The following is a 24,995-nucleotide window of genomic DNA, read 5'->3' on the forward strand; positions in this document are numbered from 1 at the left end:
GATATTTTATACAGTTATCCAAGTAGCTAGTCATTTTAATTATTGCTTTGTACACCTGTAAAGTTGTTGTTGTTGTTGTTGTTGTTGTTGTTGTTGTTGTATATCACCCTGATGTTTTGCTACAGGGTGGTGTATAAATACTTCTGTGAATTAAATAAAATAATTGATGCTCCTAAGGAGCGTGCACACTTACCTTGGTGCTTCTTCAATAACTTTCTGATTTCTCCTCTGAATAGAACACTCTCTTTCATTCAGCCACAATGCGTTGCCATGTTTATCAGCCAATACCTAGTAGAAGGTCACTGTTAATAAATAAATGCATTGCTTTTCTCTCTCTATCCCAATGCCACCAACATCAACGGAAATAATCCATTGCATTTGTAAAATTATAGAAAATATGTTTTAAACAAAAGATCAGTAATAAACACACATTATTCAGAGCTTCTCACACTCTGTTCCATTGTTGCGTTCCAGGAATAAATCTGTACAAGCTTTGGGCTCCTCAGAAGCCACATAGCAAATTAATCAGGGCACACTGCATTTGTCAGAACACACTGAATGTGTTTGCACATAATGCTATACGGTGAGGTTACGTGCACAAGCTTCTGTGAGCCAGAGTATAGTGTCAGGAACACCCTCCTCATGACCAGGAAAAGGAATAAGTCAGGATTCAATTTCACTTTAGCAGATACAACTGACTAGAGTTTATATGTTATACCACAATTACTCGTTGTACAAGCCAAAAATAGACTAAAAGCCAAACTGAATCCTCCTTTATTCTTCCTCCCAGCAACACAGGAAAAGATGGGGGTGGGGCGAGGGGACATGCAAGGCACTGTGCTTTGTACAGGCTCCTTTCTGCTCATGTACATTGCACTAAACTATTATTTAGTATTATATGAAAATGCTGTCATTGCGTTGCTCATCCTTGATCTGTCTACTGAAAGACTAGGCAATGTTTCTGAAACTTGGGTCCCCAGATCTTTTTGGACTACAACTCCCATCATCTGTAGATAGCATCCCTAGCTAGCAGGGCCAGTGGTAAGGAATGATGGGAGTTGTGGTTCAACATTGGCTGGAGACCCAAGTTTGAGAAACACTAGAGTAGAGATTTCAACCAGATAGTCAAAGGAAATGTGGCATGGCCCAGTTCACTCATTTTCTCTAAATGAGGAGGAAAATTGGAGAGGATGAAAACAACATTCTAGGGCTCATACTGGATTTAAGAGTTATTTCTCCAAATATAAAGACTGAAAAGGACCCCTATTGTTGCTTGATCAGGTTCACAGCACTCAGAACACTAAACAAAACAAAACAAAATTATTCAGAGTTTCTGTCTAAGGATTGGGGTGGGGGGTAAATCTGGTTTGGAAATATTTTAAAATCCACATTGAAGATAAAGTACAAAGAAGTAATAAATACCATATAAATCCTGTTATTTTGGTATCCTGATCTAATGCACATTTAAAAAGGTAAAGGGATGCCTGACCATTAGGTCCAGTCAAGGACGACTCTGGGGTTGCAGCGCTCATCTCGCTTTATTGGCCGAGGGAACCGGCGTACGGCTTCCGGGTCATGTGGCCAGCATGACTAAGCCACTTCATTTATTTTTGAGCAATTCTGACCAAACAAATCAGACCATATTTAAAAGAAGGTGTGCTAACATTACAACCTTGTTTCACTATGACTACTAACAAGAAAAAGTTATGCACGATTCACATCTCTAGCAAAATTATAGCTACTTCCAGCATTTTCACCCAAAAAAGGTTGTTGAACATATATATTTAAAGAGCCAAAATTAGCCAACCCACTAGCTGTGTGTTGCCCAGTTCTTTGGATTCTGGGCATTGCAGCAGAACACGGTAATATCCCAATTCTAAGAATGTTTGGGTTATGGTGGTAGTATTTGTCAGCACTGAGTGGGTTCACCTATTTTTTTCTAATCTATTTTAAGCTGCCAATACATACTGCAGGGTGGATTTTTTGTTATTTGAAGTTATAGAACTGCTGTCAAATTATATTCCAAGCATCAAAACAAAATTCATATGGCAGAAATTGTACAGACTGTATTTTAGACTGGAAAAAACAGAACTTTTAGGAGATTGGTACATATTATAGATTTCTCGTCAGAGAAGATTAATTCATTACTGTCCACAGATTAAGTTTCACATATTGAGGCTTGTAGAGACAAAACCAAATGATGGTTCTTCAGCTAAATCTTTGTCTCTTTATCATACAAAATCATGTCAACTGAATTAGTAAGAGAAAAATACAAGAGGAAACACTAATTTCAAATCACCGTTTGAAATCACCTTAATTCAAAGGAGGTACAAACCTGAATTTCTATGTGACGTGGATTATCAATAAACTTTTCTATTAACAATCGATCATCACCAAAACTTGAAGCAGCTTCTTGGGATGAAAATCTAAAACCTTCCCTTTAAAGCAAACAAATGGAACATTTATTAATACAAAAACAAATATATTTGTTATATTTTTAGTCAAATGCTTAGTCAGCATGAGGAGCACTGCATGTCCAGCAGGTTTTCAAAGGTAGCCTTCTGTATCGTCCAACAAGTACCCACCCCACCCAAAATCAGGGAAAACATAGCAGTAGCCTCTGACACAGAATTTGAAGCTGCACATAAAATATTTACAGCAAGTAAGCAGGAAAAATAATCAGCATTATCTTCTGTATCTCTCCCTGTGCAATACCAATTACAAAATCAGTTTGTGTGTGTGAAGAGAAGTGGGTAATTAGTTTTTCTCCTTGCCCTTATGGTTGTGAAGAAAGTTTCTGATATATTGTACCAAGGTTACTCAAATCTACCAATGGTTATTGTACAGTTTGTTTTAGAATCTGTATCCTATCAAATATGGTGCCACTGAGCATGCATGGCAACTAACGACATAACATAATAAATACCAGTTTAAAAACAAAAACAGCTGCAGTAAAAGAAAAGAGGTCCAGCAGACTGGAGGATGGGGAAAGGAATCTATGCCCGCTCACGAAATCAACATGTCCTGACCTTCCCTCAAAGGGCAGTTAAAAGAAGTGTGTTTTTTAACTTGCTGCTAAAAATAAAACCAATAGTACCTGTAAGTACCACAGTGGAGGTGCCACTACAAAGAAGGCTGTGCTCCTTGTGTTAGTCCGGCCTCTGACAAACATTTAACTCTGAGAAGGCATACAGCTGGAGACACTTTCTAGTCTAAAATAATATCTAAATGGCTTTTGTTCTTTTATTCAGCCATGCTTACCCAACCTGTAAGAACTCCAGACAGACATAATGTGAGTATAGTGTTGGAATGTACACACATTCAATTAAATGCTTGTAAAATGACATGTCATGATCAATATCCCACATAATGACTAACAGCACAATTTGGTCTTATGTTTGCACCATCTTAGTCAAATTTTGTACCTATATGTGGATATCTGGAGGTCTCAGAAGTTCAACAGGCAAAGCTGGTAGGCATACCTGGTGTTCTATTAGGTAAGACCAAAGGCCCATCTACTCCAGAGTCCTGTTCTAGGCACATGCAGCCACATGCTTCCCAGAAGCAAAAAGGAAGAGTATAAGGGTATCTTTCCCTCTGCCTTTGAAGGTGGTATTCAGAAGTATCTATGGAGAGCCCATTTAGCTATCATGCCCAATAGCCATTGTTCACTCTTCTTTACAGAATTCGCTTTTGAAGTAAGTGGCTATCACCACATCCCGTGACAATCAATTCCATGAAATTAATTGCACTGTGTGAAGATGTACCTTGTCCATTCTTAAAGTTCTGCACATCCATTATCTTCCAAAACCTGATAAATTTCATAACCTTTCCTCAGAGGGAAGGCACACCAACTCCTTGATCCTATTGATGGCTCTCTTTTGCACCTTTTTTAGCTCTGCGCTCTTTTGTTTGTTTGGTTGGTTGGTGTTGGGTGTTTTTAGGCCGGGAAACTAGAACTGTTTTCCAAATGTGCCCATAACATAAATTTGCCTAAGCCTGTTGTCTTTTCAATCCGTTTTCAAATCAGCCCTAGCACAAAATTGGCCTTCTTCACTGCCATTGCACCATGTTGGTGTTGCATAGCTTGTCCACAATCCCCAAATCTCTTTCTGGTCATAGCAAGTTCAGACCTATCTGAATTTGCTGGAGTAGTGATTTGATCTGATTTTGCTCCAACATGTTTATACTAACCTTATACTACCACTCCAGGGTACCTCAAAGATCACCTGAACCATTATATCTCAGTTTGGTTGTCATTGGTCGTTCCCAGGGTTCTGGAGGCTCATTTGTCAACAAGAAACCATGATTCTGTTAAATCATGATCTTTGGTTTGTATGTAAAGACAATTCAGCATTAGAGGAGAGTGAAACTAAATTCTTTGCTAAAGTCATTTTCCCAGCTGTGTAGGAAAAGGGGAGCGAGGTACAAGCCCAAAGCATGATTTGGGCTCATTCTAGTTCATGTACATAGCAGTAACTCATTGTTTAGTGTAGCAGGCAACATCCTGTGACAAAAGGTTTTTTGGAAATTTACCAATCTATCTATAACAAGGGTTTTTTAAAAAAGAAAATATGTAACAAAAGCAACATTTCAGACGACTTTTTTATTTTCAAATCTATCAGCATGTTAGAGGCAATTCTTGTATTTTAGTTTATTTTCAATTTAAGAACATCTGAGGCAATCACCCAATTATCTGTTACTTGAGTTAATTGTTAAAACTCTTTATCATACCTATTTACAAACATTTGGCATCATTAGATCCAGTGCTACTTAAACTGTGAGAATGAAAGTGGTTTAATTCTTTGGCTTTCTTCTATATAGGCATTTTGTTAGATAACATGTATAAGTGACTTTAGTTAATTGATGCATGAGTTAATTAAAACTATTGATTACAGCGCTTTGTTTGTTGTTTTGTTAAAATCAATATGCTTAATTATATAATCCATAAATCTCTGAAGCCTAGATGTATGCGCTTAACCAAAACTAAGTCTTAGTACTTATTTTCAGTTCTGTTTTGTCTCCATTTGCCTCTCTAAACTTGGCCTGCACTTGTCAAGGGAGGGAACAGAGCTTGCAACAGCCCCACAGTGATTTTTCCATCATTCTATGTCCTCAGAAAGTCTTTAACTGGCCTAGCTCTGTCCGTATAACTGTCCCAACTCTGCTTTTGGGATGGAGGGAGGGGTGCAAGCACAAGCAGAATAACCAGATGACTCCATCTGCCTTGCTGAGCATAGAATGCTGCTGTAAGCTAAGGCAGGGGCAGTTATGGCTGCTCAATGGGATCAGGATGTTTAACATACCCATTAAGGCACTGGTCTACAAGTAGTGTGGCATGACCCAAATTGGGGTCATGTCTTGTACTATATGGGGGTTGCAACAGCTGCATCACCACCTTCTTCATGTTTACATTTTAAGAGAAGATGAAAATACTAGAGAACAGAAGCCAGTAAGTCTTTGGGGGAGGGAGAAGCAGAGAGGAAGAGAAACAGAGATGTGCATGTGTGTTAAGAAAAAATATTAAGTGGATCCTATTGTTGCCTGTCGGTGCTAAAGTTAGGCCTATAATTTGAAAAGGTTAAGAGACAACTGCGCCATGCCCTTGGGAAGCAAAAAAGAATGGACGGCTGAAAAATGATCTACAAATATTATTTTCCATTTTGGTACAGCATTACAACAAGTAAGCATAGCAGCTTTGAGAAAGTAGCTTGCCTTATGCCTACTCTGACACCTTACGGCAGTTTTCCTCAAAAGGTTTAAATGAATGTGATTAACCATCTGAAAAATAGAAATACGTGCAACTAAATGCTCGTGTTCTTGCCTACGTTACAGTGCCACATTTGTATAATGTTGGAAACTGATTTATGTTAGATCCAAGTGGCTACCGAGTAAATAAAATTATGAATCACACTGATCTTGAGAGGAAACTGATAGGCATCTTATGTAAAGGCAGGCAAAAATAAAAATGGTTATTAAAAAAAAACAGGATGAAGAAACACCTTTTTTCTTAAGAACCCCAGCACCAATGTCTGAGACCAACACACAGGCTGGAGACATTGGGGACAGGGACTGCATATGTGCCCCAGCCCCTCTGCATAAACCACCCAATATGGCAACTCTAGCTTTCTTCCAAGCATAAACTGTGTTAAAGGGCAGTGTCAATCCAAAACAGTTTATGTTTAACCCCACCCCAAAATCCCTGTTTGGGGGCTTTCTGCTACTTTATGGTTACCAGACGTCTCTGTTTCCCAGGGACAGTCCCTGGATTTACAAATCTGTCCCTGGACAAAATCCGTCCCGGGAATGTCCACGGATTTAATGTCCCCGGATTTATATTTTAAGTGTTGTAGGTTTATTAGTAGGGAATGAAAGTTGTGTGATTGGTTCAATGGCACAAGAAACATTATATGGGGACTTATGGCGAGGCAAAATGGCAGGTGCCACGGCAGCAAGCAGCTCCTGAAGCCAGCCAGAGCCAACTGCGCTACCAGGCTGGCTCCAGGCCGCTGCTGCTGCCACTGCTAAGGGGGAACTGGGAATGCCTGGCGCATCAACTGGGGGAACCGCTGACACACACACACCGCAACCCAAATAGAGCCGGGAGCGAGAGCACCCAGCCACCCGACTGACTGTCTAGTGGCTCTCCGGGGCCAGGAAAACCCCGGAGCCGATGCAGGCAGAAGGAGAAGAGGAGAAGGAGAACGAAGAGAGAGAAAGAGGAAGGAGAAGGGAAAAAAGAGGGGAGCCCCAACCTTGCCGCACCACTGCCGCCGCTGAGGAAGAGAGGTAGGAGAGCACCAGGAGGGCAAGGACACGTAGCCGAGCCCAGGCCTGACTCCACGGAGGCTAGCTCTCCAAGACAGCCCAGAGGAAGGCTGTGCGACAGAGGAGACCACAGAAGAAAAAATATTACTTTTTTAAAATAAAAAAAACAACTTTTCTTTTAAAATAACTTTTCTCTTTTCAAAAAAGGGGGGGGGAGTGTCCCTGGATTCTTTGAAAAAAATCTAGTAACCTTATGTTACTTGCTACTGCCAGTGATAAGTTTTTTCACTCCCTTCGGCATAGCCGGGGTCTCCGTCAGAACACAGCTCATCATCACAAATCCCACACCTTTATTGAAAATATTTTTACTTCATCTTTTTTGAAGTCCAACACGGTTTACAACGTAATTAAAAAGGTAACAAGCCAAGCAGATAAAGCACAACACACACACACACACTTAAGCTTCTGCACACCATCAAAACTATGAATATGTAGTGCAAAGGTAGCATTGGGATGGAAGGTTCACAGACTATGAAGGACTTGTTCACAAATTTATTGACAGCTGGATGGATTATTATAAGCTAGGAAGTGGAAGAGGCAAGCAGAATATAAAATGGAAGAATGGTATAAAGAGGTGTGAGATATAGCTAGTAATGATAAATTAACATGTGCCATTAAGGTAAGACAGGGAATATGCAGGAGAAATTATTTTGAGTAGATATGGAGGGTGTTTGTAGAATTTGTAATGTTAAAATGGAAAGAGGTCAAACCATCGCAAGAGGTGTTGAAATTTTGGGGGGTTGGATAGTTACAATGGAATGGTCTCGGTGGTGGGGTGCACATTTTTATTCTTATTTATTTATGATTATTACTTTGTCAAAATAAAATTAAAAATTAAAAAAACCTGTGAATACGTATAAAATGAGGAGATCCCACTAAATTATTTAGGAACCAATTTAGAAGTGGCTCCCTTTTTCCTTCTTGGGATGCCAAACTGCTCTGTCCTACTGTGCTGTGTGGTCTGCCGAGTGAGGAAATGGTGCAAATGCAAAGCCACTAAAACACCAGTGAGATGAACATCTGGCACAAAACAGAGATAAACAATGAATAGGAACCCTGGGGCTTTCTACAAACAAGGTAAACATCACTAGCTGTTTATCTTGGGCGTGTCTGAGCCTTTCAGTCAATGAAAATTAGCATGTGTAATTAAAATTTGTTGACCCTGGTTTACAGTAGTCTTTATTTGGAGAATTCCCGATCCACTATCCCCTTCCCCCAGCATTTTAAAGCCACTTAATAACTTTGGTTGTGTAAAAGTATTACCGGTATGTTACATTCATATCAACACCTAGTGAGCTTCATGGCTGATTGGGAATTTGAACTCTTGTCGTAGTCCAGCACTTAATCCAAGAACAAAGTGTCAATGTGGTGAAGTGGTTACTCTCAGTTTTACCACTCATAGGTTGGTGAAACAAACAAACCACAGTTCAGGTTTGGACAACACAACAAGCTACACTATGGCTTGTTTCAGCTGCATTGACACTGCACAGGAGAAGAAGCCACAGCAAATTTGAGGTAAATTCACGAGAAAACATGGCTTAAGGTTTACTGTAGCATGCAAACAAGGCCATAGGATGAAGGATTAGCCTTTTCTAACCTTCTGAAGTTCTTGGGGATCATGATCAACATTGGGTAACTAAAGTATTTAAATATTGCCCCGCTGACTTAGAAAGAGTTCTTTACCCCATGAATGTTAAAGCCATGGTTGCAAGTCAGACAGCAGCTCCAACCACAAGCATGGGCTTGCAAACATGTGCACGGAACTTTTTAAAATATTATTTACCCTGATGTGCTAAATAAGAAACTTTGCAGACTAATCTTGTTTTGGGGGCCGTGCAGCTTTGGGAAGGACAGGACTCAGAAGCACCACTGAGCATCTGGATCACATCATACCTATGAATAACTGATTTACAGCATTCACAACCACAAGATACGATTGTCACTACAGTGGTACTTCATGTTGGGAACGGGATCCGTTCCAGAGCCCGGTTCTCAACACAGCAGAACGTATTGGCGCTTCTGCGCATTACGTCATTTTGCATTTCTGCACATGCGCGAATTGCCGAACCCGGAAGTAACCCGTTCCGGTACTTCCGGGTTCGGCGCGTTCGTATCCTGTGACGAACGCAACCCGCAGCAGCAGTAACATGAGGTATGGATGTATTTATATGTCTCTCCCTCTCTCTTAGAAAAAAATGTTAAATACACCTTTTTATATTGAAGCTGCTAAAGGCTAAGGGTTGTATATCCAACACTGAACAAGAAGCTCACACAACCAAACTTCCCCTTCCTTTTCCCACATACCCTCCCCCAAATCTGCTACAGAGGGGCCCCCAAGCCTCTGGAGCAGATTTTCAGGGTATGAATGGGACAGTGGGAGAGAGAAGAGAGAACATGCTTCAAATATTAGCAATCAGAAATCATAGACAAATCACTGGGCTCTTTTTTTCTTTTCTTTTAAAACATTATTTTAATTCAACTTACAGTCAAAATGAATATGTATATAACCCCAATGTTTTAAAAAAACTGCTAAGACATGCCAGGGGACAAGAGCAGAAACTGTTCCATTTCAATCTGCTGTTTGATATCTGTTTGACTGTCAGCTCACAGTGGTTTAATGGGGTTTTGGAAACAGCAGTATTCATCAAAACTAGATTTTGGACAGCATCTCACCTGGTCTCTTCATCATCCCACGCAATTCTCATGCCTTTCCCACCACCGCCTGCTGAAGCCTTGATCATGACGGGGTAGCCTAGCAGCGGGGAACAATTAGAAAGGAGTTCAGACTTTGATCAGTAAGTCATACAGACATGACAACTGACCACATGTCCAATAACAGGGAGGAAAACAATAGGTTTATTAAAAAGCTCTTAGTTGGGAAGGGAATTGCCAGTACACTATCATTAACGGTAACTAGCTTCTGAATTTCAGTATATCAAATTAAATTAATAAAAGTTGATATAAACAGCAAATCAAAGCTACAATGGTAATACTGCACATCCTTTAAAGTAAGTATGTCGCCTTCCAATCAAAAAGTCCTAAAGAAAGCTATACTTTTGGGGTATTTATTTCCCCAAGCCACATCTTTGCTGCTCATCAAAAAGCAATTGGTGAACTAGTCAGGCAGGCTTCCTTGGGAATGATGTTCCATAGCTATACCTAGAAAACTCTTGTCCCAAATCTCCAAGATCTGAAGCCCAGATGGTGAAGAGAGACTTTAGTTGCTCAGTAGATCACACAGAAGACCTCAGAGCCTGCTTTGGCAGGACTGTCCCCTCTGCTTCAGACACAGAGCAGACCAGCAGCAGCAGTGTGGGAAGGATCTTATAGGCTTAGGTTTTGATAATGTTTTACTGTGGTTTCATTTCATTATTATTGTTGTTGTTGTTGTTGTTGTTGTTGTTGTTGTTGTTGTTGTTATTTTACTTGTATGCATTCCACCTTGGAATGTTTTGTAATCCTAAAAAGATGGTAGGAAGACAGCATAACAATACTAGTAATAATTATTTAGGATTATTGTTTTTAAAAATGAGGAAGAGGAGGAGGAAGCTTCGTACTGTAAAGGAGACTTTAAAAATACTATGGTTCCAGTAACATTTTAGGGCCTTAGAGACTGAGTCCAGAACTTTGAACAGGAGCCCCAAAATGAACTGGAATTCAATGGAAGAGGGAGAAAGACTTCAGGCTTGAAGGATCCATTTTATTTTTTTATTAGACTCTCAAGATCCAGCAACCAGAACCAGGTGCAAAAGGTATACACATAAAGTGCTATTTGCATAGGAATTTGTCTTGAGTACCTGAACTAGTTCTTCCACACATTAAATGAACTCTTGGCTACCCTCTCCCCAGCTTTCTTAATTTTCAGCATCATAACTTGGGTGCATGAGTGGGGGGCAGTCATTTGGTTACTGCCATTTTTCATACAATGGGGTGTCATAAATCCTTGTGATCTACGCAACCACCCAGATACTCATCTACCTTCTTCCCACCCCTGAGATAAGACTCTAGAGGTAATGTCTTACAGCACAACCCTAACCATGTCTACTCATAAGTAAGTCCTATTTGAATTCAATGGTGCTTAGTCCCATGCATGGTCATAGCCCGGGGGGGGGAGCTACTCCCCATCAAGTAAATACATAAAAATGCTTAACTAACTGACCAATTGCATCACATATACCTCAATTCTGCCCCTCACAACATAAATCCTGGCTAGGCCCATGCTCCCATGTCAGTTGGTTATGATTACAAGCTTATACAGTATACCTATTATCAATGGTCATTTGCCCCATGTTGTATGGCAATTAAATATATGGTATGCCTCTTTCCTTCTTTGAAAGCTTCTAAACAGTGGTAAGATAGCCATTTGTCAAAGATTCTTAAGCTGTGATGATTCCTGCACAGCAGGGGGTTGGAACAGAGGACTCTTGGGGTCCCTAGTAACTATGATTCTATGAAGAGGCACAACTTGGAGACTGGAGGCAAGAAGACTTACGATTTCCTTTCTGCTGCTTTAAGCCTCCTCCTAAGGAGAGATGGGGGAACCATCTTTGAACCTAGCCTGCTGAGAATACCTTACATCTCTCAACTGCTTTTAAGCTGTGGCTTCTTGGAGTACAGCAAGACTAAAACCCGTGATAGTATTATTGTTTTGCCTGTTATAAAGTACAGAGGTAAATCAAATTTCTATTTTTAAAGTTGGCTTCCAGCTAAGTTTAATTTAAGACTCATTGAAATTAATGGACTTAAGTTAGCCATGTCTATTAATTTCAATGGGCTTACTCTGAGTATGTCTAACTTTAGATACAACCCTAAGTCTAGATTATTAAACTGCCATATTGAATTTATCCTATATTTACTGAATTGTTGGTTTTCTCTTATTTGCCCTTATTGATATGTATTTTGCTGATGCTAAAGTTGATTGTGAGCTGCTTCCAGGAAAAGTGGCATATAAATAAACTTAACAAAAGGTAACTTGGGTGACTTTCAAGCTCTTGCCCTGTATCAGAATGCAACCCTTGGAAATGGGTTTTTTCTAGACACAAAAGGGGGAAAGGTACAACTTGCTGCATATGAAAAAGGGAAGCTGTCCACTATATTTAATTCACTCTCACATTATTTCCTTCTCCATAAAACACTGGCTTGATTTGTACCTTTTACATGGCTGGCTATACGAAATGCAACCATATAAGGGCTGCAGCAATTTCAGGCCATTATACTGGCGCTTATAGTAGCAGACCAAGGGGGCGGGGTGCAATCGCATAGGGTTTATTTTTGTGTGTGTTTTGTTGTTGTTGTTGTTGTTGTTGTTGTTGTTGTTGTTGGGGTGCAATCGCATAGGGTTTATTTTTGTGTGTGTTGTTGTTGTTGTTGTTGTTGTTGTTGTTGTTGTTGTTGTTTTTGCTAAAATGGTTTGGATTCTCTTACAGAAATTATTTGCTATTTGAAACAAGCCTTCACATGACAGTCACTTGTTTGAATCGGACCTATTTTACACTCCAGTCCGAAAATACTTTCTTTTAAATATTGACCATTCATCCCTAACCACATAACGCTCAAACAAGCTTCTTAACTGAAAGATCACTTTCACCCAGCCTCCCTGGTCTACTTTCCAACACACTGTCCACCACACAAAACACTGGCCAAGAGTAAGACAGAGTTTGATTAGGTTCATACTCCACAGGCCACCTTCCAATTTCACAAAATAAAATGTGAGTAAGTTATGAAATTTCCCAAATTATAGGCTATAATCCAAAGAACTACTTCAGGAACTCCAAAGTGAAATATTTCACTCCTCTTGAACAGCTGCACCTATAACTGCACCATTTTTTAAAATGTCCCTGTTTCAAAAGTGGTTTCTCAAATAAGATTGGGAGGAGCATAATATGAGGCATAGGGGTCTTCTACTGTTTGGGGAGTGAAACATTGTATGGTTCATTGGTTGCTGGTCATAGCCTAATTTACAAAGCAGGCTAAATAATGATTTAAAACAAACAACATAAACACAATTCTATCAGTCTATAAAAGATTTGCCATGTCTTAGCACCTTATGCACAAAGTTACTCTTTTCCCTTCATATAAACTCACGAAATACTACCCTTCTTTTAATCAGATTTATGATTACGAAAGCTTGCATCCTGTCTGCAATCTAAGCCTCTAAAATGCTGCCTATATCACAAAAATATTAAGAATTAAAGAGACCATTAATGCTCAGATTCTTCCAGTCCTAAAGGCAACTGAGAATTTTAAAACTTAAATAATTTTTTCCCACAGGGACTACTTATTACACAGTTAATTTAGTCAACAGCATCTTCTGAAAAGCATACAAATCTCACCATAGCCAATTTAAGAACTTACCAATTTCCCTTGCAATTCTGACAGCTTCATCTGCATCCTGTAAAAGCAGGAAATTAGACCCAACATTAATCCCATCAGCTACTGCACTGTGTCTCTAGGGCAGTCGTATATTGCACTACTGTCTCCTCCGATTCATTTAATGTTTGATTTTACAACCTTCTGACCCGCTTCATTCAGAGGAATGCAAAATTAATACCATAAGTGGAATGTAAATTTTACCTCATCGCTGCATAATACTCAGGCTCTAAGTAGCGAAGAATCAGCTGACAGGAAAAGTCAGCAGGACTACAGAAGGATTTCTCAAGTTGCCAGAATTTAAATTATAGAATTTAGATGGTTCCACAGAGAAGTCAATATCATAGCATTGTAACATATCAGCTGTCAGCTTATTCCTGTCTTTTCAGGTACACGTGTGTCATGTTTTCCTGGATACAGTCAGCAGGGGGAGTTGATTCTCTATTGTTTGGCTAAGCTTCACAGTCAAACACAAGTCTTCTAAAAATTCACTGAAATATTCAAATAGAGCACAGTATACACAGGTGTTTGCTGAGTTCCCACCCTTTTTTAAATTTCAGAAGTGGAAATTTTAAACATATACCGTATTGGACTCCAGAAGAGCACTTCAAACACACAATCAGAGGCCAATAAATTTTGTATTTCTAAGTGACAGAAACTCAAAAGTTTTTTTTCTGGTAACTTTAACATTATACTTTACAATTATTCAAACACTGGATTTGAAACATGGATAGTGAGTATTAAGTATCAATACAAACAGTGTGCATGGCCTAAATAATGATGAAGGATAAACAGCGATATCTCTTTATGATATAGTGGTATATAAACGTGTACACATAAATGGAATAAGCAAATGCATCTTATGGCGTTGGGATGGCACATTACTTTGAAATCACCCACTGGTTAATTCATTGAATGGACACACAACATATTTTTCATGTGGAACTTCCTAATCCCTGACATTTCCAGTTAAAAAAATAATAATCACATAGCAAGGCTAGAAAAAGACGCTGATTCAGACCTCAAAGATATGCTACCTACCACAGTAGTGTGTGTGTGTGTGTGTGTGTGTGTGTGTGTACACACACACGCGGGAGCACACACACACACACACACTCTTTGGCATATGCAATGTTATCTTCTTTTAAGCAGCCAGGTAACGGATAAGTGAAAAACATCATCGGTTACAGTTCAGTTTCTCAGCAGCAAGTGAAGAAAAGACATTCAGAAAACGAATGCCATATATTTAGTAAACTTTCCCATCACCCAAATAACGTCTTTCCATTATGTATTGCTATATGACATGTTAAGCCTTGGAAGTTGTTATAGGAATTCAAAGTCCATTCAAATTTGCTAATATTTGCACTCCTTTGTAACATACATTTAAAAGGTTTAAGTAGATTGTATGTCTAGAAACCCCCAGCTGCTATGTGAGGCTGAATCCATGGGGGCTAACTTTTGAACATTAAAATGAAAACTGATATTGTGAAGCATTGAAAGCCTTTTTTTCTCTTTTTCTTTTTTTAAAGAAAAATACTAGACAAGAGCTCCCTCTCCCCAAAAAGGGGGGGAAATTGCTTTGGAGGCTTCGTACCTGGCTCATTTTTTGCCAAACAATAAAACAAAAATCTTCTTAGTACCTACTAAGAGCCCAATGAAGAATAAGGAAGCTGGTACAGGAAGTTGTCAGAAAATTTAATTTCCTTTCATTAGCTAGTCTGCTCCACAAATCGGTGCTTGTTAAGTTCAAAGCGGCCCTGAAAGCAACATCAGTTTTAAGTCTTTTTTTTTTTTACTTCAAGCAGGCACATCTGTTAATGAGATTTTCCAAACAATTGTTTTTAAGCCAAAGATAAGTCCATATACCCCCAAAAAGGGGAATAAAATTAACGTTTTGTGTTTTATTACACCTTGTTGTTTTCCACAACCCTGCAACCTCCACACGCTCCAAATTTTAGCTTAGAGGGATAAAAAAATGTATGAAAAGGGTCATTTAAGAATGTTAGTGGTTTCCACACATTGAGTCAGAAGGTTCTTTGTTCCTGTCTGTGACAGTTATGCGAGAATACTTCCCCTTAATAGTCTCTCTGTCAGGAAGTGTTAAACCTGCCAAATGCAGACAATTAGAGCCTCTTGAATAAAATGCAAGAAGATGACTGATGAAGTGCCTCGATTAGAGCCAAGGAGGAAACTTTTACATTTCTTTTCTCTTGCAAATTCAGGCACATATTTGCTAAACAGAATTTTAAAATAAAAGTAACAAAAGCAGGTCATCCCCCCCCCCAATTTAGTTACCTGCAAACAAGAGGGTAACTGGTACATGCTACAGGCCCATAAGAAGGCAATCTGCAAATTATCCCAGGACAACTGACACAACTATGTTAGATGCAACCCCTCCTTCCCCACCTCCCAAGTCACAATACTTTTAAAGAACATAGGACCTACAGTTTTGCTGCCTTCAAAAACATCAAAGCAAAGGGGGGACTACTAAGCAAACCATTTTATTTAGGTCATACACACTTTTGTCGAATAGTAACAAATACTGTAACTCTCCTTGTCCAAAAGCACATGTCACCAAGCAGTACCACTGCCTACTCTGACCATAATAAGAAGTCTTTTTAGGATGCTGTTTCAATGACTAGCCACACTCCACCAGGGTGAGAAAGCAGCACAGGTAGAAAGAGCATTAACTTTCTTTTCTTTTCTTTTTTTGCACACTTACTTGGAAGTAAGTCCCAATGAAGTCAGTGGGGCTTACTTCTCAGTAAGCATGTACAGGACTGTGCTGTAAGTCACCAATTATGTTTATTTTAGTTCCAAGTTATTTGTATATTCATTTAAACAGATTATGTGTATATTGGGGGGGTAGCGATAAAAAAACTTCACATTTTTTCAGTATATTTCTGACCCTTAAAAGTTTTCAAGCACCTACTCAGAATGCTAAAACAAATTAAGCATAAACCTTCCATAAAATATTCAACTTCTGTGGGATTCAAGATTGCTTTAGGCAGACTCAAAGACTTGCATTCCACTAGTGGAATGATCAACTTCCCATGCCCCCCATTCCTCAAAAATTGCTCCCTATGTAGTAAGTATATGCTGTTTAAGATACTTCAGATTCAAAGACTGGTTTGATATGCAGCATAGATGCCTGCGGTTCCAGGAAAAAGAAGCCCAAAGTAGGTAGTTGTGTGGCTCTTTGGATCCTAGCCCAAGGCCCACTGACATTTCAATAGTTTGGTAAACCAAATCTGGTACTCATGCGGTAAAAGCACAAATAACTAGCATATTACTCTTAAAACCAAACATTGTTCTCATTTTGTAAAACTAAAAAATTATGTTATATTTGAGCACATGTCTATGATCCAAAAAAACCATTAAGGCTTTGCTTGCAAGAGTTTAAACCACATATTTACTGCATTTATTGGATTTATATTACACCCTTCTTCAAAGCATCTCCGGACCATATCCAACAACTGACCTCTTTTTATTCTCACAATTCTATAAAGATGGGTTAAGCTGAGAAATGGTGACAGACCCAAGGCCAGAAAGATCACACCTCCATATCTGAGGAACAGGTCACATTCCCCAACATACCCAAAGGCATTTTGAGTTAAGACATTAGGGAACGAGACACATATTATATTGCCAATAGAAAGTGGCAAACCAATATTGCACCAAATAAAAGGAAAGGTGCTCCTCATCTATTTGATTATCTCCCAAGAAATATAAAAAGCCTCTTCAGCAGCAGTGGTCTATTCACATTATTACTGCAATGATATACTGGGAAATAGTACAGATAGCCTTGAAAACATTTTTTTCCCTTTGCCAAAATCCAGCTCCTGAGAAGGAAACTGTAGCAGGCTTTCAGTTTGGAGCAACTTTATGGTGAAGAGGATATTATTACAAGCCTGGGCAACATGTTTTGATTCCTGGATCAACTCACAGGCAGTCCATCTGAGCAGAGTGGAGGGCAGGCGTGTACACTTGCCCCAGGCCTCAGAGGGCTGAGCCGGCTGAGGGAGGGGTGGGGTAGCAGGGACCAGCTGCTTTTTAGTTTCAGTTTATAACTTTATTCTAACAAGACTCCTGTGCCAGGCCTGCATATGAGTCTTCCAACAACCTACCACTTTTTAGCCAAGCAAGAAACAAAACCAATGACAGTGAGACTCAGATAGGGGAAGGCTAAATTCTTAAGGGCAAGGAGAAGTTTTAACTCCTCTAGTCCGTCCTAGTGGTATTCTGACTGACTCTGTTACTTTCTCTTATACTAGGGAATGACGGCCGTTTACATTAAGGAGAAACAAACCACTACACTTGGGGACACAGAGTTGTGGCAAAGGCAAAAACTGTCCCCCCAATGTCTGAGTAATTTAACAACACTGATTCCACCAGGGTGCTATAAGAATGAACCGAAATGGCACTGCACACCCAGCAATCACTGCACAAACCCCAATGGTGATGATGATGGCGATTTTGCTATTTTATAATAAGCCTCAGAAAGCATTCTTTTAAAATGAAAAACATCTTTGAAATGTTTCTTACCTTGACCACCCCATCAAAACCAGGTATAGTGTTGACCTTTGCATTCTTGGCTAGTAGTTTGCTTTCTATCTTGTCCCCCATTGCTTGAATAGCATGCATGTCTGGTCCAATGAAAGCAACACCTTCTGATGCCTGAAGAGAGAAGGAAAGCAAAGGGGTTTTTACTCATATATATATATATATATATATATATATACACACACACACACACACACACACACACACACACATATACATACATACTATGCTGAGATTTTGTTTAGGGAAAACCCTAAATGTACGGTATGTAAGCAACCTAGCTTGAGTCAGTACATTAAAATGTGTATGAGCTTGTTAAGCCTATATGGAACACAGGCACAAAGCTCCTATAATTACTGTTTGCATAAATCAAAGCCAGACCAAAGAAAAATAGCGGAGAGCCATAAAGTATTCCAGCCTGAACATTTGCAAGATCCCCTGAGTAAGAAAAAACAGTTAACTCATGAGTCAAGGAGCCACAAGTGGCTTACAAAGATATGTTCAATAACGTATACTATACTTCAGGATTTCATTCTGCATTCTTTAAAACATAAGCCTCACACAAAACGGAAATGAATTTACTCTTTGTTAAGTGTTCACGATGCACAGGATGGACATTTAAAATATTTAGGTACTGCATATATAATAAAAGCCATAAATGGATATTATCTTTGTAGGCTAGGCAATCACAGTAACATACTCATACAGACTGCACTTCAGAACAGGCTAATGTCTTAAAGTGAGGTATTCTTTATGTCCAAATTATCCCAGTACTATAAACTATCATTTCTCATAACACTCTTTCATTGTATTTGTTTTTAGACTCTCTCAAACACACACTTTCTCTTTTCCCAGAGAACTTGAGTTTTGTTTTGTGCTTGAAAAGCACTGCTGTTATATATATATTCAAGATCTTATGAGTTGGGTAGTGTGTGTGAGATAATGTCAGTCAGGCTCTTTTATAAATTGTGCAGCTTTTTAAAAAAGAAAAATCAGCTGACTAGTTAGACAGTAAAATCACTGACCACATTAACAACATCCTGTTTATTGATCTGTTCTGTCCCAGACAGAACATCCACAGGCAAGCATATGAAAGCTGCCAGGAGTCACAACATTCATGACTTTAGGGCATTTCACAAATTCATGCATATTCCTTGGTCTTAACTCATCTTATCCCTTAACTTGATTACTCAGGGCTGAATGTGTGAAATGAAATGCTGGGAAGCATTGCATCTGAAGTTATATAAGGTCCACTCAAATGATAGCTGATTCTCACACATTTAAAACAAGGTTCTAGAGTATGGTCTGAAAGTGCATGAGACCACAAACTCATTGAAGCTAAGCAGGCCTGGGTATGGTCAGTTTCTGAACTGGACACCACCTGGGAGCCACATGGATTCCATGATGAAAGAAAGGCGGGATATGCTTGTTACTGAAGCCTTCCATCCAGCAATGAATGTGAATGTTCATACAAAACTTTAGCCCCCTTCCATGGTGATGGGGGTAGGGCAGGCAAAACATACATGAAATAAATAAATAATTTATAATAATTTATTATTTGTACCCCACCCATCTGGCTGGGTCTCCCAGCCACTCTGGGCGGCTTCCAACAAATATTAAAATACATTAGAATATCACAGATTAAAAACTTCCCTAAACAGGGCTGCCTTCAGGTATTTTCTAAATTTCAGGTAGTTGTTTATATCTTTGACCTCTGATGGGAGGGCATTCCACAGGACGGGTGCCACTACCGAGAAGGCCCTCTGCCTGGTTCCCTGTAGCTTTGCTTCTCGCAGTGAGGGAACTGCCAGAAGGCCCTCGGCGCTGGATCTCAGTATCTGGGCTGAATGATGGGGGTGGAGACGCTCCTTCAAGTATACAGGACCGAGACCGTTTACGGCTTTAAAGGTCAGCACCAACACTTTGAATTGTGCTCGGAAACGTACTGGGAGCCAATGTAGATCTCTCAGGACCGGTGTTATATGGTCCCAGCGGCCACTCCAAGTCACCAGTCTAGCTGCCGCATTCTGGATTAATTGCAGTTTCCAGGTCACCTTCAAAGGTGTCAACTCCTCCACTACCCTCAGTGGTCTCTTTGTGTATCTTTATATTGTAAACCCCTTTTGGTAGAGATCTATCAAAACCATAATCCTACATACAGTGAAAATATATGTTTCCAATCCTTCTAGCTTTCTGCACCAGCATGTACGCCAAGGCACAATTTCTGGTAAATGTTTTAGGACAGAGATGCAAACGGGATTTCCTGGGCCTGGTACACTGGGTGTTGACTGGGCCCTCTGGACCCCTCGCCACCCAATCTGTTAACAAGACCTGCTACATATAGCAACTTAACCTAGCCTACCTCACAGGGCTGCTGCAAATATAAACGCAGGTGGGGAGAGGAAAACATACACAACTTTGAGCTCCTTTGTGGAAAAGCAAGATACAAATATATGCCACACAGCAGATAGTTAAACTATGAAATACACTCCCACAGGAGGCAATGACGACCACCAACTTGGATGGTTATAAAAGAGAATTAGAAAAAATAATGGAGGATAAGGCTCTCAATGGTTGCTAACCACTATAGTTATGTTGTGTCTCCAAAGTCGGAGGCAATATGCTTCTGAATACAATGGAACCTTGGTTCTCGAACGTAATCCATTCCAGAAGTCCGTTTGACTTCTGAAACGTTTGAAAACCAATGTGCAGCTTCCGATTGGTGCAAGCGCCCCGGAAACAATAGCCAACAACCACATCGGGCGTTCAGGTTCCAAAAAACGTTCGAAAACCGGAACACTTACTTCCAGGTTTTCAGTGTTTGAGTACCAAGGTTCCACTGTACTAGTTGCTTGGAACCAAAAGAGGGGAAGATGCTACCTCCAAGGTCTGTTGTGTAGATAGAAAGGAAAGGGAAAGACAATTTACATAGCTTTGAGCTCCTGGATACAAATCTGCAACAGCAACAAGTACCTGCAGCTTCATAACTCTCAGCAAACATACATATGCAAACATTTTGCCAACCTGTAGTCTTTCCTCCCCTGCATTCTAAAACTGCTGTTGTAAATTTTGCAAATAGTGATTTTAAAACAAGTAAGATGCCAAGTGATTGGATGAACACAGAAAATAAAGGTGACATTAAATGCACACACAGAAAACTATCCATTTGTAAAACTGTTTAGGCAAAAAAGGAGGGAGGAATTACCACAATTGCCAGCCAATCAACGCTGTGTACAGACAGATAATAAAGCTTGCATACCCAAAGAGAGGTGGGAGCCAGGTTTGCCTCACTAGTAGAAAAGAATATGCTTAAATATACATCTATGGCAACTTCACCCATGAATACCAAAAAACTGAAGGAGGAGCAGTGGTACTGCCTATTTGTTTTAAATTTTTGAACACCACCTTGTAAGAAGTTAACCTAAAAGGTAGAGTACAGCAAATATATAAAATAAACAAGCAAAATATCCCAGCTTCAAGCCTTGATGGCTACAGATAGGGCTGGGGAGGACTACTGTCTGAAACCCTGGAGAGGTTCCTGGGTTACGAGAGTCAGCAGGTAAATATTTTGCAGTGTAAAAAAATACTGCTATGCATTTTTCCAGACTGTGGAATATACAAGCAGCCACAAAGGATATGAAAACATGAAACAAAAGGGAGATTAAAAATACAGTACCGTTGCATGGGTCATTCTGAGCACTGTTCTTTCCCAGGACGGATTTAAAAATGCAAGACATGAGTCCTTCTAAATTAGTATGGAAAAACTACAGACCTCAGAAGTACTCGTTAAGTGATAGGTTTCTTAGTGGTTTAGGTAGAAACAAAGTGAAACATGTAAAGAATTTTCTATAGATGTTTTCCATATACCATTTCTTACAGTTCCTGGCACTGAAATCAGTCAAAGCTTTTACATGATAAAAGAAATCTGTAGAACTAATCCTAGAAACCTCTTTCTGTTTTCTGTGCATAACACCTCCAGGCGACAGAGGAGACAAAATGCTTCATTTGCATCCTTAAACATTAGAAACTGAGAATGAACCTTTTCAGCTGTAAATGTTATTGCATCTACATTTCCAGAAAGGAGGGGGGGTGAGGGAGAGAAAGGTTAAACAGTCCACTTATCTGAAGAAGTGTGCATGCACACGAAAGCTCATACCAAGAACAAACTTAGTTGGTTTCTAAGGTGCTACCGGAAGGAATTTTTTTATTTTGAGTCCACTCAGGTTTATGTTAACTCATCTCTTTTTAGTGCCACTGATCAGTAGAAAGAGACAAGAATGCAGAGGCTTAACCGCTCATCTCCTTCTTCATAATGTTCCATTGTATTCAATAAATGGATACAGCTCCTGATTACATGAACAAAAATAAGAAATCAGGTATGCACCAAGGAAATGGGAAATATTAACCAATGACATCTTCCAGTTTTTTCTCCTCCTAGTCTTGAGCAGACAGCTTTCATTTTTGTGGATGAAAAACTAAGGCAAGGTTAGATCAGGCTTCTTTTACAATATTCACAGTGGTAGATAATATTGTTTGATATTACAATACTTGTACAAAAAATTCTATGTTCCATAAAACTTCAGGGAACTTGGATCCTGACTGCAAAGATAGCAGCAGGTACAAATGCACACAAAGCAGCTTCTACATCAGTAACTACTGGGGTAACATTTGGTTAATGACTTTGTCCTGCTATGCTGTTTGTCATTGGAATTCCATTATGAATGGCTAAAGCCAGATACACTACATTCAATTTTCATTTTGTGACAATATAGCAACCTCAAGTGATTCAGTTCTGAGGTCTGGCTCAGATCATTACTTCCTGCCGCAATGGTGGTGCCCAAGACATAGGCCTTCCTGAACATTATTGTTGGTACATCTCAAGAAACAGGCTATTATTAAGCCAAATACAATTCTTTTCCCATTACATAAGAAGTTATTCTTCCATTGAGAGCTAAGTGCAGGGTGGGGACCAAAGGTTGACAAACTACCCTAGAAGGAGCACCATATGCCCCCCAGAGGTACTACCCATCCCATAATACCCCATATACTCATCAGCATGCAACAGCAGCCACACCCCGGGAATGGCTTTGGCTGGCTGGCTAAACCAGAAGAAGGTAGCTGATGGGTCTCAAAGCCTTGCCCTGCATGTGAAGACAGGCTCTGGCAGATTGAGCGAACAAGACCAAAAGTGGGTCCAATTGTCAAGAAGGCAGTTTCTGCACGTGTTGTAGAGAGAAGTGAAGGGCAGATGGGGCTCGTCCACCAGGGAAGGTAGCCCACCTAGGAAGGATCTGAAACCTCTGCTGCCTTGCAGGATATATTCAGGAGGAGAAAATGCTAAGGAGTAAACCCTACACAAATCTGGAGTAGAATCTGTAAGAGGGTTGGATGGAGTCTTGTACACCTCCTTTTGGCAACTCTTGCAGCCAAGCTAGTGCCAAATGTATTGCTCTGCTTTCTTTTGGACCACATCCGCAAGGCCAAGAAAGAGGTCTTGTCATCTGGACAGCCCAAGATCTCCATACACACTGCCCAGGCTTGCGCCCCAGGCAGGTCACTTTGGTGCTACTAATGCGGCAGTTTGACTTCACCCCTGGAGGTGCACTCCATAGTCTCTCGAGATAGATGCCAACAATTCTTCCACTGAACAAGTACATCTTTAAAATGTAGCAACCCCAAATTTTTAATTCAGGAAGGAGAGAGAGAAGAACTCCAATAGTCCAATGAAAGCACCCCAGTCAAGTTGACCATTGCATCTTCAGGAAAAAGCTGTACTGTGAGTCACAGGCAAAAATAGCTTCTATCACACTTAGCCTAGGAATACACAAATACTCATATGGATGTAAAATGCATGACACACCAAGGTGGCAAATCAGTGGCAGTACCTAGGCAACCTTACTCTAAGGAAGAACCCCTTTTCTCAGAGTGAGGAGCAGCGATTAGTAGCAAAATCAATGTTGAATTAAGTAGGTGCGTGAGGAGAGGTAAGGTGAGGAGAGGACAAGGAGTGACAGAGGGCAACCCTTAGCCATCTCATACAAAATGTGAAAGCACTGGGTAGAGTGGCAGTGAGGAAGACAGCACCTAATCTGCCCCCCACCCTACTCCAAACATGGCAGCACAAAATCTGCTGGTCTGGGAGCTAAATTATGTGAAGTAGAAGGCACCCAACTCAAGGACAACCAAAAGAAAATAATCAGAAAGAAAGAAAAATTAGCTTATAAGAACACAGCCCAGTGAATACTTCATTAGCTCAAGCATCAGAAGACGACATGTCAACCTTGAGAAAAGCCCTGGCAAAGATATATAGAGATTGCCCTGCAATCTCCTATTCAGAAGCTTCTCCCATATGTTTCAGCTAAAAAATTGCAAATAAAATCTTTGTCAACTTGCTGTTAAGCTTTTATCAAAAGTGTAATGGAGGTACAGGAAGCAAACTTTTCTGGTGATTCTGGGAAGTGTTCCCCTAGCTCTATGAAGTAGAACTTTCATTTGAAATATGATTTAGTATTTTGCTCATTGATATTTTGGAAGTGGTTACTTCCAATATGCTCCTTGGCAGAAAGGTGGCTATAAATGCAATTGATTAATTTAATAATAATAATAATAATAATAATAATAATAATAATAATAATAATAATAATAATAAATATTTTGGGGCATAAACAGCACACGAAGCTACTAATAAGGACAATCATTAATAAAATGTCAGAAGAAAAAAATGAAAAAAAAATGACAAGGTTTTAAAGACGATGAACCTCTGGTAAGTGAAAAAGATGTGGGTGAACAGCTAGTCAGTAGTTCAACATAACAAGTCAAGGAAACCTAGGAGAAAAAACATGTACACTGGCACTCTTGATGGATGCCATGTTCAATCAACTGGCGTTCCCTGATGCATCACTTGCATCTTTCTGCAGTAGGGAATCACAGGTGCTTTCTCACATTGGTCGCTGTCCAGAAAAGGCATCCCTAGAGCAGCAACACCACTTGAACAGACAGGTGAATGGAGCCTGAGCAGAGGTCCTCTTGTGGCTCGGGAATTGGCTTCTGAATACCAGTTGCTAGAAACCATAAGAGGGGAGAGTGGTCTTGTGCTCAAACCCTGCTTGCTGGTTTCCCACAGGCCTTCAGTTGGCCACTGTGAGAACAGGATGCTAGACTAGATGGGCCATTGGCCTGATCCAGCAGGGCTCTTAGAATGGATGTTTTCACAAAAATGGTTATTTCCACAATAT

At 39.9% G+C, this 24,995-nt stretch overlaps 1 protein-coding gene across 3 annotated transcripts in view; it reads right to left on the bottom strand.

The window, feature by feature from the left end:
- The window catches only part of PCCA (propionyl-CoA carboxylase subunit alpha), a 219,784-nt gene that overhangs the window by 142,855 nt on the left and 51,934 nt on the right, over nt 1–24,995 (bottom strand). For all 3 annotated transcript variants that reach the window (XM_033147813.1, XM_033147812.1, XM_033147814.1), the window contains exons 7-11: nt 17,743–17,874; nt 13,183–13,219; nt 9,502–9,580; nt 2,336–2,438; nt 194–288 (exon numbers count right to left, since the gene is read on the bottom strand). In XM_033147813.1, coding sequence (XP_033003704.1) covers nt 194–288; nt 2,336–2,438; nt 9,502–9,580; nt 13,183–13,219; nt 17,743–17,874 — 446 coding nt within the window. The remainder of the gene's footprint in view (nt 1–193; nt 289–2,335; nt 2,439–9,501; nt 9,581–13,182; nt 13,220–17,742; nt 17,875–24,995) is intronic.

Source organism: Lacerta agilis, chromosome 4 (assembly GCF_009819535.1).
Source record: "Lacerta agilis isolate rLacAgi1 chromosome 4, rLacAgi1.pri, whole genome shotgun sequence".
Lineage (NCBI taxonomy): Eukaryota > Metazoa > Chordata > Lepidosauria > Squamata > Lacertidae > Lacerta > Lacerta agilis.